Source organism: Vidua chalybeata, chromosome 4 (genome assembly GCF_026979565.1).
Source record: "Vidua chalybeata isolate OUT-0048 chromosome 4, bVidCha1 merged haplotype, whole genome shotgun sequence".
NCBI lineage: Eukaryota > Metazoa > Chordata > Aves > Passeriformes > Viduidae > Vidua > Vidua chalybeata.
In genome coordinates this window covers 23820157-23837048 of record NC_071533.1, presented here as the reverse complement: position 1 = coordinate 23837048, position 16892 = coordinate 23820157, and the positions used below count along the sequence as shown (strand labels likewise).

General features: G+C 39.3%; 1 protein-coding gene across 1 annotated transcript in view; it reads right to left on the bottom strand.

Moving 5' to 3' along the window:
- The window catches only part of BANK1 (B cell scaffold protein with ankyrin repeats 1), a 137178-nt gene that overhangs the window by 95287 nt on the left and 24999 nt on the right, over positions 1–16892 (bottom strand). Inside the window, exons 3-4 of the mRNA XM_053941621.1 lie at positions 13590–13655; positions 875–1023 (exon numbers count right to left, since the gene is read on the bottom strand). Coding sequence (XP_053797596.1) covers positions 875–1023; positions 13590–13655 — 215 coding nt within the window. The remainder of the gene's footprint in view (positions 1–874; positions 1024–13589; positions 13656–16892) is intronic.

The window sequence follows — 16892 nt, the reverse complement described above, 5'->3', positions numbered from 1 at the left end:
AGGTGAATTGTTACATTTTCTAAGGCCCCTCTATAGTCTAGAAGAATGACATCCATCTTAATAAGAATAACCTAAAACACTTTAGACCCACTTAACCTCTTCCAGTAAGGTGACAGTAGAGAGAAGCAGCAGGTGATGTGAGACAATAGCCCTCTACTACCTCCTGAACCAGAGGCAAAGTCACTCCCTTAGAACTGTACTGACCTCAACAATGAAATAATGTGTGTAAATCATCTTTAAAAGACAGACAGCAAACAAAATCTGTGACATTCTGTGTACACTGCAACGTCCATACTTGACCATGGCCACTCACTTAAATAAAGGAATGCAGGTGCTGGATTTTTTGCTTCCTCTGTTTATGTTTCTCACAGCCACTCTGATTAAAAGCACATAGGAACATTTATGTGCACTGCATATGCATGCAGACATGTACATATAAATATTTCTGATTTACTTTAAACTCAAACTAGGTCTGTGCTGACACAAGCCCTGTGTCATTCATGGTATGGGCACATATGCATGTATACATACACCCATCCTGGATTCTTGCCAAGACAAATCCCCCATCTCTCAAGAAGTGCCTGATTATTTGCTCCCTCTGAAATATAAGGCTCACATGACAGTAATACTTCAACTCAAGCTGCTAAATAACTCTAATAGAGCTGTCTCCAAACTACTTTACTTCCAAATCTTTTCACTGCAGTGTGGATGCAACACAAAGGCAAAATAAATCCCACTGCAGTCTCGGTGCACTCTCATTTTGGTCCCTTCATAATTTTAGAAACAAATAGCTGATATAGTATGAATGAGACTGCAGGAGGAGGAGAAGAACAATGACTGTTATCCCAAAGACTGTAGCATCCAGAAGTCTTACCTCACATGATATTCTTCTCGGAAGCACCAATATTGACTGCTTGTTAGTTTCTAATCTTTCAGAAAGTACCTCTGTTTTAAAAGTGAGGTCTGTTTCTTCTGATGTTCCCCTGAAATCTGACAAGTTATTATCAGAGATAGCCTGGTAGCCTGAAATAAATAATGTGAAATGAGAACGTTGTTAATAATCCTAAACCAACCAAACATGGCAATGATGTGGTTTCCAATGTATTACTCATATGGGATTTGGAGTCACACTAAGGACAGCACATGAAAGCCTAGAAAAATTTCCTTAATGCAAATGTGATGAGACATCCTCCTTTGATATAGAGCTTACCTCTGAAGTTTTGATCCTGCAGCCTTGATTTACATGAACAGGCTCTGCACAAATGCTTTGTCTTCTTAAAACAAAAGGGGACATAGCCTTTAGATTGAAATCGTTGTGAACAGCAAAGTCAGGGAGATCAGCCAGTTCTGTCATCTCAGAATTCTCATACACCAGGATAAAATAGGATTTTTACCACTCTTCCTTTCTTTATATGTAAATAAGCACATGCTAGATGTGACATTCACATTCTCTGGACAGAGAGACATAATTCTGTCTCTCAGGAGAAGCACAGAGAGAAGAAGAGAAAACAATCTTTATCTCTGCTCCTTTGTTTTCCCTATGTGGAATGTGGTATGGAGATTGTTTACCTGAAGTGATTGCTTGATTGGATTCTGGTGAAGGTTGTTTGGATTCATGGACCAATTGAATCCAGCTGTGCCAGACTCTCGAGCACAGAGTCATGAATTTTGTTAGTAGTTAGATAGATAGGTAAGTAAGAAGTAAATATGTAGACTAGTATAGTATCTCATTAAATAGTATATTAATGTAATATAATATAGTTTTAATAAAGCTATCCTTCAGCCTTCTGATCAGGAGCCAGACATCATAATTTCTTCCCAACATCTGGGGTTCACTGCATTTTTTACTGTAAGCTATATGTTTACAACATCAACCCACCTGTCTACAGGAAGGGTTTACATGAGGGCAGTGATACCTGTAACATGGTACTATGACAGGAGACAGATTTCTTTGACACAGATTCCATGGTCTTTGCCTTCCTTTATGGACAAAAGGATGGGTGGAAGTCATATATTTTTTAAATAGGATAATCTGTGTTTGGAAATGCTATGCCAGTTATAAAGGTAGCTTGCAATCAGTTTCTTTTCTGTTTTGCTGTACCAGAAAAGGCCCAAGAGCCTTTAGTGAATATAGTGAATCCTTCACCACATTGCAGAATTTTAATCATGAAAAAGAACTGCCAACTAAATGCCTCTGCAGAGCTCTGACTAAGCCTGGGTTTTAGCAAAGGTATCCTTTACTTGCTACGTCTCAGCTGTATCATTACTCCTCCTTTCCAGACACTCTATTACCCTCTGTGAAACACTCCCGCCACCCATCTCAAAGGACTGCACCAGCTCTTCATCACGGAGGATTAGTCAGTATACTGCAGTCACCTCGTCAGGTTATTGATATAATTTCATGCAGTCCAGAGTTTAAAAATCTAGACTGGCTGGTGAGACAATATCCTGAGAGACATCCACACTGTCTTGTATTACTATAAATTATGGAAGACTCACAGTCAATTACATTCAAGGATACAAAAAACTTTTGAGGTACATCTTTTCCTCTTAAATGGATATAGAATATTAAAATAAATTAGTGATGGGCAGAATACAGAACAGTAGCAATTTGGCTTTGCTCAAAGAAGTACCACAGCCATTTTGCATTTCTTTGAAAAGGTGCCCAAGTGACTGAGGTACACAAACTATATAGTGCTCCTAAATGGCACAGAAACCTTTCCAGACAGTTTCAGTACTGGCAAGCTACAATTAGTTTTCTCACTTCTTGCTTGCCTTTACTTCCCTCATATGCACCAGTTCATCTGATACAGAAAGTTTCCTTGCCTTACCAATCTTGCCTTGCTTAAGGCATAGATTAAAAAAAAAACAACCCACTATAATAAATGTGTCTGCTAAATACAGCTATACCATGGCATCCTATTGTAGAATCAATTTTATCCAGGGATATGCTTTAATTGTTAAGGGAAGGAAGGAAGGAAGGAAATCAGATGTCCATGATTCCTTAAAGAACCTGAAGTTTCCTTCAACATCTAATCTAAGTTAAGCAGGTTCAATGACCATCACTAGCTAGTAAAAACTGCCCATCCTACTCCTGCTTATATTCTCATGCCTTTAAGGCAAAATAATCCTGAATTAAAGCTGTGAATTCAGCATAGATTGTTAAAATTACACTGACCTACACATAGATGTACTTTACTAAAGTAGTATTAATTCCATTTGCTTTAATTTACTTTAAAAATTAAATAGGCTACACTGAACAAAGATCATTGTTTCTGAATGAGAACCCACACACAGTTCAATGCAGTTTAATTAATCCAGCTTGGAATTTAAGTGCAATAATTTCTCTGATTATCACTGTGAAGAATAGACTTTATTTAGCACTGCCCTTCAGAAAAAATGAAGGCCTGAACTCTTGCTGATGAAAACAGTTATGATACTTTACAGCCCCTAAATAGGTCCTACAAGAAACATGGAGAGGGACTTTTTACAAGGGCATGTAGGCATAGGACAAGGGGGGATGGCTTCAAACTCAGAGGGTGGGTTTAGTTTAGATATATAAGGAAGAAATGCCTTACAGTGAGAGTGGTGAGACACCAGCACAGGTTGCCCAGAGCAGTTGGGGATGCTCCATACCTGGCAGTGTTCAAGGACAGGTTGGATGGGCTTTGAGCAACCTGGTCTGGTGAAAGGTGTCGATGTTTATGGCCAGGGGATTCGAATAAGACCCTTAAACTGGTCTTTAAGGTCCTGTCCAACCCAAACTTTCCTATAATCCTGTGATTATGTATGCCAATAGCACATATTTTGGGAATGTATTCACATTTTAAATCACTCATAAATCTTACACACACAAAATTCACTTCAGAAGATAACTCATTAGGTACACGCTGCTTCTGAATTTTTTCTGCCACTTTAGGCAAAGGAGTCTCACAGAGACAAGAAACATTCCGCTATCAGATTGACAAAATGAAAGGAATTAATAACTCTGGAAGGCACTGGATTCTCAGATGTCAGCCATCTGTCAGTGACTGTTCTTCAAGGATCATGTAGGTGCATTCTAATCTATGTAAAGTTCATGACAACTTTATTTCTACAGTCTGCACTCTATTTATCAAATATGATAGTAGCCACTTTCACCTTTTAATGCAAATAATTCATCTACTGAAAACATTAATCCTATTGCTAACAAGTTGGTTTAAACTGGGATAACATTTTCTCCCCTGTAAATTATTGCATTTTAAAATTTTTATTATGCCTAGTGACATCTAAATGCAATATCAGAACTTCAACCCAGTCACTACTGTGATAGCACAGCTATCCCAAAAACAGAAAATTAAAAAATGTCATTCACATCAAAGACTTGGATATTTAAGTGTATTAGGATTTCTCTGCTGACTTGAAAGTGGCTATCAATTTAATGGCAAAAAACCATCAAGCAAGACCTCTTTCACTAAATGTAAGGTCTACCTTACAATTAATGAACCATGAACAGTCCAAGAACCACAGGGATCTATATTATCCCTGCAATACAGGCACCAAAGTTCGGAGACACCATCTCCAGCCCTCAAATTCCTACGAGTTCCGCACTGACACTGTTGAGCAGGACGGGGAGAGAGAACTCCACATCAGAAGGCTAAGAAAATGAACTCTCTCCTTTATTTCAAATGTACCGCTCTATATATAGAGAACATCAAGAAGACTAATTTCATTGGTCTTAGAGCAAAAACATCTCACACCATTGGTGGGCAGTGAATGACGCACAGCAGCAGAACATATCTATAAACAATGTGAATAACAAGATAGATTAGAGAATTATTTACATTCTTTCCCAACTGCTTCCCAGGCTCTTGCCTGATTAGAAAACCTTTCTCTTTCTCTCTGACTGAGCTGAGAATACCCAACCACATGATCTGTCCTAAAATGTGGAACATGAAACAACCACATGGACTGTTATTTGTCAATGCTGAACAAGCAATACACCAGAGATTAAGCAAGCCTCGGCTTGTTAGCATTAACTGAAACAAAGTAGCTCATAAAGGCATTAATACTACAAGAATGAAACTGTAGTAACACAAATAGAGCAGAGATAGACAATATTTGTTTTATGTAGGCAGAAGGTGTTGCTAGATGTTTGAGTCTTTTGAACATTTAAATTTTGGGCATCTTCATTGTTTTTCCTCATTACATTCTTGGTTTTAACCTGAAAGCAATGGCTAAGGAGCTCCACCAACTCCTGAGGCTTTGAGAAAAATTCAGAATTTACAATTGAGGGTGAAGATTATCTTAAAAGAAATATAAAAGGAACATCATTATGCTGGACTATGTAAGAGAGAGGATTTATTAAAGGGTATTTTTTGCTTGGTGAATGTGGTCTTCTAATGTTTTATATAATGGCAACCTATTGGTGAGGTTTTTAAAATGTAGCAGTAACAATTAAAATAATTGATGAATAAAACCAGACTCTTTCTAGTAGGATCAAAGTATAAGAAATTATTAACTAGATACAATGATGCATAGACAACACTATGAGCCAGAAGCTAAAAAGAAAGGAAAAATCTATCACAATCATCCCTTGATTAATCAGAGCAATACTACTGGGAATTATCATCTATTATATTGGGTAATGCTTAATTTCCATCAGGTTACTTTTGTTGGATTACTTTTGACAAATATCTGCTGCTGATATCCACATTGAAAGGACTAATCTTCAATTTGCATTCATTTTAAATACTAAAATATAGCACACATTTACTGTAACTTAATTGGGGACAGTACTGATGTTTTCAATCTCACTTCAGTGCTCTTTCCTAATTCATGTAACTTCAATGCATCAACTAGGTATCTTTTACATAAGACCCTTTGGAACACATTATTGCTTTCAATTTAACATTTTGAACTAAATTTATGGCATGATTTTGAAATTGCAATCCTTTACATAAACTAAGAAATTTTCATAATGCATCTCAAATCTCCTGTGTATTCAGCAACTAATGGTTCACCACAGCTTCTAAGCAACTCTCCTGCCATATGTAACTTCCCCCCCACCCCCAAATTCTAACCTTTCAAATACACTGTTTAGTTATCCTTACTGCAGCCAACATGAGAATTAGTAGTGCTCTCTGTCTTTGATTACTTGGTAGTTGCTACATGTTTTGAGCCAACAATGTATGTGACAGATTCAGGGCATTAAAAATAGCAGAAAACAAACTTATGAAAGATTTATGTTTTCTAAGGCTACCCACGAAATGAATCTCTCAGTCAAAATTAGGCTGGTTTTACAAAAGCAAAATGCCTGCTAGCTTTACAAATTTCGGTTCTTCCTCAAGTTTTGCTAAAGCAATGCCAGCTGAAGAACTGAAACTGAGGTACAAAAGGAGTCCTCAATTAGCCCTAGATCACACATCATACAAGAGAATGAGAAATATGGGTAAATCAAGTTAGGCAGGTGACAAGGAATGGGAAAGTAATCTAGCACCTGTGGCCACCTTGCCACATGAAAGAAAAGTCAGGGTGTTCCAGTGACAAATATTTAAAAAAAGAGGATTACAGCAGATCCCTTAGTGCAGGGGGCATCCTGTGTAGTATGGTAGATGCACTTTCCAGCGCAACATGAGGTAAAGGCAGAGGAGGTGCCACTGGGTTCTGTGAGGTATACCTGAAAAGCTTCCCATGAGTAAGTGACTTCCATACAATTCAGAAGCCTGAAGTCAAATGGTTCTGTGAGTGCCCAGCAGAAATATGGATTAAAGAAGAACCAGACCAAAAAAAAAAAAAAAAAAAAAAAAAGTAGCCTCCTGTAATGTGGGGGAAAAAAATCAGGAAAAAAAGACAAACACATCATGTTCTTTTTGCATTCCACCACAAGTTTATCATAGATATTTATGAAAGATAATCCGGTTAAAGTGTGGGTATCTGTAAATGCTGTATGAGTTTGGCAGAGAGTACAGAAGAGTGTGATTGAAAGGGAGCCTCTAACTGCACAAATAAATACAATTGTTCTATAAGTTACCTGAGAAAGGCTGTGAGAAATAGGGAGGCAGAAAACATCCACCACACTAGACTTCTTTCAGTGGGACTGTGTTCCTTGCATGAACAAGGGATTTACTCATTTTTACCATAAGCACTCTCTAAGATATTATTTCAAAGCAAATCCCCTTTTCTGCTCTGCTGAAGTTTTCTTTTAAAATGGTAAGAGAAGGCTTAGGAATGAAAAGAAAATCACAGAAAATTATTAATACATACTCAAACACAAAAACATCTGACTTCAGTCTTAATTTCTTTTTCTAAATTCCAAACCGAGATAAACATTTATTAGTGAACAAGCTTTAAATTATGCTTCTACGTTGAGAGAACTATCTTTTGCAAATACACTGACAGTTATTTTCATTTTTCTCAAAAGCATTCTCAGCTCCAATTTCTCCTGCATGGTTGAGTTCTTCTGTCAAAAACAGTACCTTTCTGTAAGTTGGCCTATTTTGCACACATCTCCAAAATATTCCTATTACTTTATTTATGGTGTACAACTTTTCTTGCAAATAAGTATCAAACTGACAGCTCCTTTAAAAGCTATCAGGAACAGTTTTTCCTTTTCTGAATATTATATATAAGTTGGTGTTTATGTAATTTTAGCAGCCAGTGGTGCTGTAATTTTCATTAACATCTATTTCTCCCTCATAACAGCAATCCCTGAAACCCCCCACATCTATTATTTTCCGAGTTACTATACACATGTAGGCAAAGACTGATTTGCTGTGGAAGTACATGTTCACCTGTTCTTTTACTATTGGGTATGTTTTTGTACACAACAATTCATTACTGATATAACTAACTAATAGAGTCACCATGAATGTCTCTAAAGAGACTATCAAAGTCTTATTATGTGTAGCCTTTTTGGATCTGACAGTAAAAAAAAAAAAAAAAAAAAAAGATCCTGCCTTCAAATAATTCCCCAAACTGCAAAAGGCTATTTACCATGAGTCTATCAATAATCTTTAGGAAATAACTTTCATGAAAATGGAGGCATTTCTTTTCATATATACTTTCATATGATTGTAACTCTGTATTCAGAGGCAATCTAAGGTTATAACAATGAACTGGTTCTAACTGGTCTGCGATTTGGAAGACATGTTTGATTTTGTCAGTGCTTTAGCTAGGATGGATATATTTAGATGCTTTTTGGGACTGATTTTATCTTTTACTGCATATCAATTCATTCTATGTTATTTTTTCTGCAATGAAATCCATGACTTTCAGCTTCACCAGCAGCACTAGGAACATGAGTACTCTGATGAGTTTGACACATAGCAAGACTGCCCCAGAAAGTTTCTATTAGGCATACTGATTAATTTGGAAATAACAACTACCTGTCTGAGGTCATTTGGGTGCTGAGCAGAGCTGTTGATGGAGCCCAAGCCTGTTATTTCCAGTTTCTGGAGTCTGCATACTTCTCCAGGGAGAAGCAAACTGAAGTCTGCCCCTCTGTGTGTACCAGAAGTTCTCAGTTATTGAAGCCTAATGTTTTATTAGAGAGTCCTTCCATCCACTTCAGAGTTACTGGAGTTCTACCACAGTAAGAACAACTGGGTGTTTTTGTTCCATTTTTATGTGCTATCAGCACACACATCTCACCTCTGTTTCAGTGAAAGATTATACAGCACTAAACATTGCCCAAAATGAGATGTGCTGCTACAGTTGAGACAGGCTATCCTCCTGCTCCTGACTCAAAGTACCACTGAAGACAAAAGGACTGATAGCAGAGGCATCGAGGGTTGTAAAACCTCCAAAACTTGTTAGTCTGATAAAATCCTCCTGCAAATTCCTTATTATTGCAAAGGGGCCAGCTGCAGCTGCAAAGTGTCTCCTTTATCCCAAAACTCCAAATCAAGCCTCTCAATACTGGCCTGGCTCAAACTGCACTCTCTGCTTGGACACAGAAGGGGCACACTACTACATTTAGAAATATACACATATAAAAGGACACAGAGAGGAGTGTCTGAGAATCAAAACATACTTCAGGAAGGCACAACATTCAAGCTGAAAAGGGGTTTTAAGTTTTTACAGGTATCACCCTCAATGAATGAGGAAATTCCTCAAGGACTGAGCAGCCAAGCTTTCCCCTCTCACCACGTTTGAAGCTATTCTCTTGATGAAGACTACTCTTTAAAAGTCATCAAAAAATGACATGGATAGAAGGTCATGAATTTTAACATAACTGAAGTCCTTTAACAACGGCAGTGGGAGAGGCTGTGGGGAGAGGCATTCGTAGCAAGCATTCTCAGCCTTCACCCTGCTCAGACATGTCATTAATAATGTCAAAATGTGTACTGACACAAGACAATATACTCCATGTTACAGCATCCCTTAAATCAATCTGGTAACAGAAGCTAGCTTGGACTGCAGCAGGTCATTTACAAAAGAGAGTGCCTTAGTCTCAGGATGACAGCAGAGCTTCAATACCTGCACAGAGCTCTTATCAATGTCTGGATTAAATTTATGATGCTGTTCTTGATCTGTACAGCTCTAAATTACATGGGATTTGTCTGTCTAAAGGACCACATCTCCTTTGCCATGCTGCCACAGCTGCTGTCAGCAGAAAGACTCATGCCAGACATGTTTGGTATTAAACAAGGGGAAAAAAAGTTGTCAGCAGGATTGACTCACTGGGGAGAGGCTGCTTTGCAATTTACTCCCACCTTTAGTTTGAAATAGCTAAAATCTATTGACCCTTTAAGTGGGCTAAAAGGTACACTGCTTTCCTGGGAACATAATCAAGAGTGATATTTTTAGACACATCTGAAAGCCATGCTTGTTTTCTAACTCCTGATTATTTCCCTTTTGTTAGTTATTAATTGTAAGGTAATCTGAGGTCTTCATCTTTTAAAACAATGTCCTTTAAACCAACAGAATAGACACATTTTATTAAAATAAGACCTTAGATAGCATTTCTGGAAAAGAACAGCATAGAAGAGATACTCTTAGAGCTCTTCATCTGCAGAGGGGAGGCCACTTGTTTTGTTAAAAAAATGCTGGCCTTTCTTCAGTTTAGTTTGGTAAAGGACACAGATATACATGTATGCACATACATCTTACCTTGATGAGACCTCTGAGCAGGACCAAAGAATGTCTGCTGTTAAACCTGGCAGACAGCTACCACCCTTTAAAATTACCTTTTGTGCTCCACTTGCCCACTCCTAATTGCTTCAGTTAATTAGTGCTAGGATAAAAGCTTTAGTGGCAAAACTTAAAAAAGACAAAACTGTTTCACAGAAGGGGAAGAGCCTTTTCACAAGCTGAGTATCACCTAATGGGTACCTAAATCTGAGTTTAGCTCTATTTTGCAGTTCCACAATAATGCATTCATATTTTATATTTGGTGACAAGGCTGTATACCCAGATCCTAGTACAATTGCTTCATTTTTCTACCTTAGTATAAGTTATAAATAATGATTCTTTGGGGAACAGAAAACTTCCTGAAGAACCACAAGGAGTATTCTCAAAATCCAGCTCCGTAGTAATTATAACAAGTCCTCTTTTCTTACACAGAAACCAAAAATAAAGAAAACACAAAAATATTTCTGAGTGGCTGAAGAGCTGCTTTACTCTGTTATCACTGAGGACTGCTATATGAGGATTGAGTCCTCATATATTCATATCATGGTCATTAGCATTCACAACTGGATCTTTTCCCTCACTCAGCAGCAAATCAATTGTTTTCACATCTGCTTGTAGTTCATATTTCCCCAAAGGATTTCAGTGATCATATTGTTTTTCCATTTTCCAATGTACTGTCTGACCTTTTTCCTCAAGGCCTTACACAATTCACTTTGGTCAATCACTTCTTATTGATTGTTAGCGCCTGCTCATTCCCTGTCTATCTTTGTTTTAATGAATATAGGAGTATTTTTTTAGTGATCTTGTTTTTAATGTCCTGTTATCTACTCACTGCTCTTTCCACCCCTGTTGCTTTAGATTTCTCATTTATCTAGATTTATATTTCTGTTTTGTTTCATCCCAGTTCAAGATCAAATTCTACCTTCTTTCAGATTATCCTTTCTTTTGTACGATGCTTATATATACAGTACAAACTTCAGCTTTCAGCAAACCACTATCCACTTCAGACCTCACCTAAAGCACCATTCTTTTGGGAATTCATAGGGTTCTGGCAAAAACCCCTTTCTTGGTTTATAATTTCTCCTGACACTTCTGCGTGTTTCATATAGTCTTCTTATTAGGAAGAAGTGTTGTATTGTGTTTTTATATCTCTGTAACAGTTCTGTAATGGTTTGCCCCTTCACCCCCCATTTTCTCCTGGTGGTTCCACCCCAAGCTTTCCTGCCTTTCCCTCAATGCCAGTCTCTCTGAAAATGCTCAGTCATTCCCCTGTCCCCTCCCTGGTACCCTGTCCATCACTCACCTCCTAATCCCACTCTCCCAGAATCTTCCACCTTGGGCATCGAGTGAGTGGACGAGGGCCAGGGGTCCTTCCCTTGAACTTCCCCCATTGGTTTGTGTGTCTGTCTGTCCCTCCACCTTCCACATCCCTTCTCCCTTGTTACCGCCCCAGTATTTGAGCTGGGTTGCAAAAGCCTCGGGGGCACATTCGGCTGTTGGATACAATGGCATTCGGAGCTCCTCGGAGCTCGGATTAAACATGAGACTTTTTCCCTGGCCTTGAGTCAACTCCCTCATTACCTCCTTGGACGCCGCCGCCTCTCCTCCTAACAAGGCAGACAGCATAGCACTCTGTCTTAGCTGCTCCCTGAAACTCCTCGAGAAACAGGGGAGTGTCCCCTGCAGCTGACTGTGCCTCTGCCGGTCAGGCAAAGCCAGGATGCTCCAAGGTGGTCACGGCAGCAAAGAAGCATAGAGAAGAGACAGTCCCTGGAAACACTTTTTCACAATTCTTCTTAAGTCAAACCCCATCTGTTTACCTGAAGATTCTCCTACATTCTGGAGGGCACAAATACCGGCTAATTTGCAGCTGCCATCTTATCTTTCTTGCCTTTTTAAAGACTGATGCACTGAATCTCGGAAATTCCAGTCATTCCAGTTCTTGGGCTACTTTCCCCTCCAAAACTCTGCAGTGGTATCAGGTAACTGTTCCCTGTTGCATCACTACAGAAGGAATGTTGCCACACATTTTCTTACACTTGTTTGGGAGTCAGCCATAACCTCACATACAGGATGCCATTACTGGGAACCCCTCATTTCCAACTGGCTCTTTCACTCATCACACTGGATGATCCCTTTGGCCCTCTTAGCAATAACTAGACATCATTAACTAGCAGAGGCTGCAGACAATCAGTGCTTTCAGAATGACTGCCAAAAGCTGACTGAGAACAGCTGTTCAGGAAACTTCTGCAAATATTTCAAGTGAAACTTTTGCTTTTAATGCGAGAATTTATTTGCTAGAAAATCACCAAATCACTTTATTTCAATATCAACCATTCAGTTGACAGTAAACTTGGACTTAAAGCAGCTCTTCAAGCAGCCATAAGAAAACAGAAGTAGCTTGGAGGACAATCTCGTCAGTCCCTTGTTTTCTTGGGACAGTCCTTCTGTTTTCTCTAACCATTCCCTATTTTACTGTCTCATTTTTTGGACATAACAGCAATGAATGAGAGAAATGGTGGGGTCAACTTATTTGGCACCTGGATGATGAGCCAGAAAGCCTTCTTTATACCAACACACTGCTTCATGGCACATCCAACACAGGACCAAGAGAGATATTCATAGAAACCTTGACAATAGGTCTCTAGGGATAAACCAGTGCAGCTTTACAGCAGCTTTCTGCTTGAGATCACACCATTGCACCCAGAATGCCAAGAGACTCACAAAGAGACCCTTATCAGAATATGGAAGGGGGTCAAATAGGAAAGAGAGCCACTAACCTCAGAGTCCAACAGCACAGAACTGCTATGCCAGGAATTCTGGAATAACTTACTCGTCTCTTTCCATTGGTAAGCATGCTGGTGCTATTAAGCCAATTACTTTGCATCAGTGTCAACCCAGAAATAAAGTTCTCTAAGTAAGAACTGAGGACAGGAAACATGCTATGTAGCTCTTTACTAAAAGCAAGTTAAGTTTTTGCCAATCTGTAATTCCTACTAAAATTCTTTATAAACTTTCACAGCTACAAGTAAACCAAAATGGCAAATATCAACAGGGGTTGAAGCTGTGTTGCAGATCTTCTCCCAGCCACTGGCTATCAGTGAATGATGCTGCAAATGTGATGTGAGTAGGACTGATGTAAAAGAAATTTAAAATTAGCTCCTTCTTACAAGCAAAACTCCTCAGGCTGGGAAAAGGAAAGGAAAGCTCTCCATGTCTTCATTTCTCTCTACACTGAAATCACATTAAAAAACCCAACCCTGTTGTATCTCCTCCTCTTTTCACACCTCACAAGATTGTGTAGGTATTGATGTGGGGGTGGATGTCTGAGAACAAGGCATGTTCCTCTACACAACTGTATGCTATGTTAGAGATGGTTTATTGCCTTTCATGTCTAACAAGACATAAGAGAACAAATTTAATTTTCTGAAAAGTACTGGCTTTATTCTCTGAAATTCAAGAGGAATTCAACTCACCATCTGCAAGAACTGCTTCATAGATGTAAGACACAGAGTCTCCAGGACTTTCATCCCATGGTTTATCTAGGAAAAAAGAAGAAAGAAGATCATATCATCACATCAATTTCCACCTTTTTTTTTAGATAAAAATCTATATGTATTTTAAATTTAAGATAAAGCTATTATTCTGCAGATAGAAAAAAAAAAGTCACAGAACAAGTCCAAGGGCTGGTACAGAGGAACAAGCCTAGAGAGATCTTTAGATGCAACTGCATTTACCCCTTTTCAGTAAATGTCCCTTTGACTAATTTTTTTTTCCAATTTACCAGAGCTGGTGAGAAATGTGTACTTGAGGAAGACGTTTCCTGGAAGTCAATACGGCAAGCAAAGGAAGAGGAGTTAGGCATAAGGGAAGAAAACAGAATCATGTGCAGTAAAGTGAGAAACTGAAATGGATACAGACATTTCAGTTTGGAAGATAAGACAACTGTTCAGTGAGTGCTCTGTTTGATAATACAGATCTGGTTACAGATAGTATCACAGAATCATAGAGTGGTTTGGGTTGGAAAGGCTCTGAAGATCATTTAGCTCCAACCCCTTAGCCATGGGCAGAGACACCTTCCAATAGACTAGATTGCTCAAACCTCATCCAACCTGGCCTTGAACACTTCCAGGGATGCGGCCTCCACAGGTTCTCTGAGCAATCCATTCCAGTGCCTCACCATCCTCATTGTAAGGAACTTCTTCCTTACATCAAACTTAAGCCTACCCTCCTCCAGTTCAAAGCCATTCCCCCTTGTCCTGTGCCCAGAACCTTCTATGCTTTGGGCCAAACAATGCCAGCTCTTTCAGCCTGGCTGCAGGAGAGGTGCTCCAGGTACTCTGAGAATCTTCATGGCCTCCTCTGGACTTGCTCAAGCAGGTACATGTCGTTCATATGTTGGGAGCTTCCAGAGCTGGATACAGCCCTGCAGGTGGGGTCTAACCAGAGCAGACGGGCAGAATCCCCTCCCTTGCCCTGCTGCCCACACTGCTCTGGATGCAGCCCAGGATGCAGTTGGTTTTCTGGGCTGTAAGCACACGTTGATCTTCTCATCAACAAACACCCTTAAGTCCTCAGGGCTGCATTCAATCCACTCTCCACACAGATTGTATTTGTGCTTGGGATTGCCTCAATATGTGCAGGACCTTGCACCTGTCCTTCATGAGGTTTTTGTGGGCTCACTTCTCAAGCCTGTCAAGGTCCCTCCAAATGGCATCCTTTCCCTCCAGCACGTTGACTGCACCACACAGCTTGGTGTCAGTAGCAAGTTTGCTAAGGGTGCGCTCAATGCCACGACAAAAGATGTTAAACAGCACCAACACAGAATCACTGAATGGGTCTGCTTGGAATGGACCATTGTGGCTCATCTGGTCCAAACCTCCCTACTCAAGCAGGGTCATCCTGAAACACATGGCAGAGGATTGCATCCAGACAGCTCTTGAACATCTCCAGTGAGGGAGACTCCAAAACCTCTCTGGCAATTTTTTCCAGCGTTCAGTGTAGTGAAGAAGTTCTTCTTCACATTTAGGTGAAACATCAGTTGCTTCTTGCCCTATTTCTTGGCATCACTGAGCCTGCCTCCATCCCCTTGACACTCTCCTGTCAGATACTGATAGACATTGATGAGGTCCCTTCTCAGTTGTCTCTTCGCAAGGCCCAACTCTCTCAGCCTGTACCCTGTAAGACACTGTATTAACATTTTCAGAACCAAGTTCTGGACTCACAGCCTTTTAAGTAAGTACACAGAGACCCTACCAAAAGCAAAATCTAATTCTATTCTTCTACTATCACCTTAAATAGGTGTTACACTTCATTTTTTCAGGGATAAGTGACAATTTCTTTAGTCTGGACTGCAAAACAACACTTGTTTCATCCCATTTCCAAGAAGATGACACCAATCTAACAGAAGTAACATTATGGTGAAATTACAAATACCAATTTTGCTATAACAACAGTTGTGTGCAAAAGAATACACAAGGGGTACCTTTACAGAGGTCTTCTCTAGATGCCTTCCAATGATAACTTTTCAGTAATTGTGACTGGTAGCCACAGTGCAAGACTCAGTTGGACTCAATAATACATTACATGAAAGATATATAAAACTACAGATTCACACAGCCATTTTACAGCATTACCTGCAAAAATATTTGCTGGCAATCTTAAATTATTTGTCTGCTTGAGAAACAGTCTCACATCTGCAATTAAATACTGACTGATGACTGGGCCATAAACAATACATAAATTTGGTTGAGGTCTATTACAAACCTTGAAAGAGCAGACTAAAAATCCATTAATTTATTTTTAAAATAAAAAAATTATAAACAAAATAAACAAGTAAAACTGCAGTATGTTAAGTTAGTGCATGCTGCTGCAATAATGCTTATGTTCTAGTCATCTGACTTTTATTATTAACGAAAATTTTAATGAGTTTGTCCTAAATGCTGCTAAAAATGCTAAAAAATTGTCTCAGAAATATGCTAAAAAGCTTTAAGATGCCAGTGCACTCACTTTTCTGGGTGTAATAACTTTTCATCCAATTATTGTCAAAAATAAGAGGAAAAAACATCACATACACGACACATACATAAGAATCCAAGAGTACAGGTTACCATGACTAGCTACATCAATTAGAACATGAGCTGCTAAGAAACCTAACAAACCTCACAAATAAAACCTAATAAGCTGTGTTTTCTCTGAATTTTGCAGAAAAAAAGAGAAGAAATAACAAAGGAGTCAAACAGCTTAAGTGACAGGGGATTACAGTCTCAACATCTTATCCAGGGTTGCCACCTCCAGACAAACCACTTCAATTTCTGTTCTGCTTTGAAATAGCCAGGATCTCATGTCAGATGGAAGAAGTTAGTGACACAACTTAGTGAGTTTTTTGTTGGCAGTCATCACCAACCCCCATCACTGCACTGCCACCCCTTCTGTGTGGAATGGAGAAGCACAGCATCTCAGGAAGATGTAATACTCTGGTAATCTTAGCAGTCCCTGCAGAGCAGTTCAAAGACTCATTGTCAGGGGAAAATGGAAATGAGAGTGTCATGGTTTGACACGGAAATGAATTTTTTCTAGGAAGTTAGGTCAAACTAATCAGTGGTCAGGTTTGGATATTAGCACTTAGAGTGACTACTGAAAGTATGGACACGCCTCTGAGAACACAGGGGGTTAAAAGCAAGAACTCTCAGGAGAACTGTTTCTTTTGGTTCCGGTCGTCAGAGAGTGCAGGCTCTCCCCTGCCCAGCCTTAAGCTGGGTGGGGGAGGGGAAGCCACG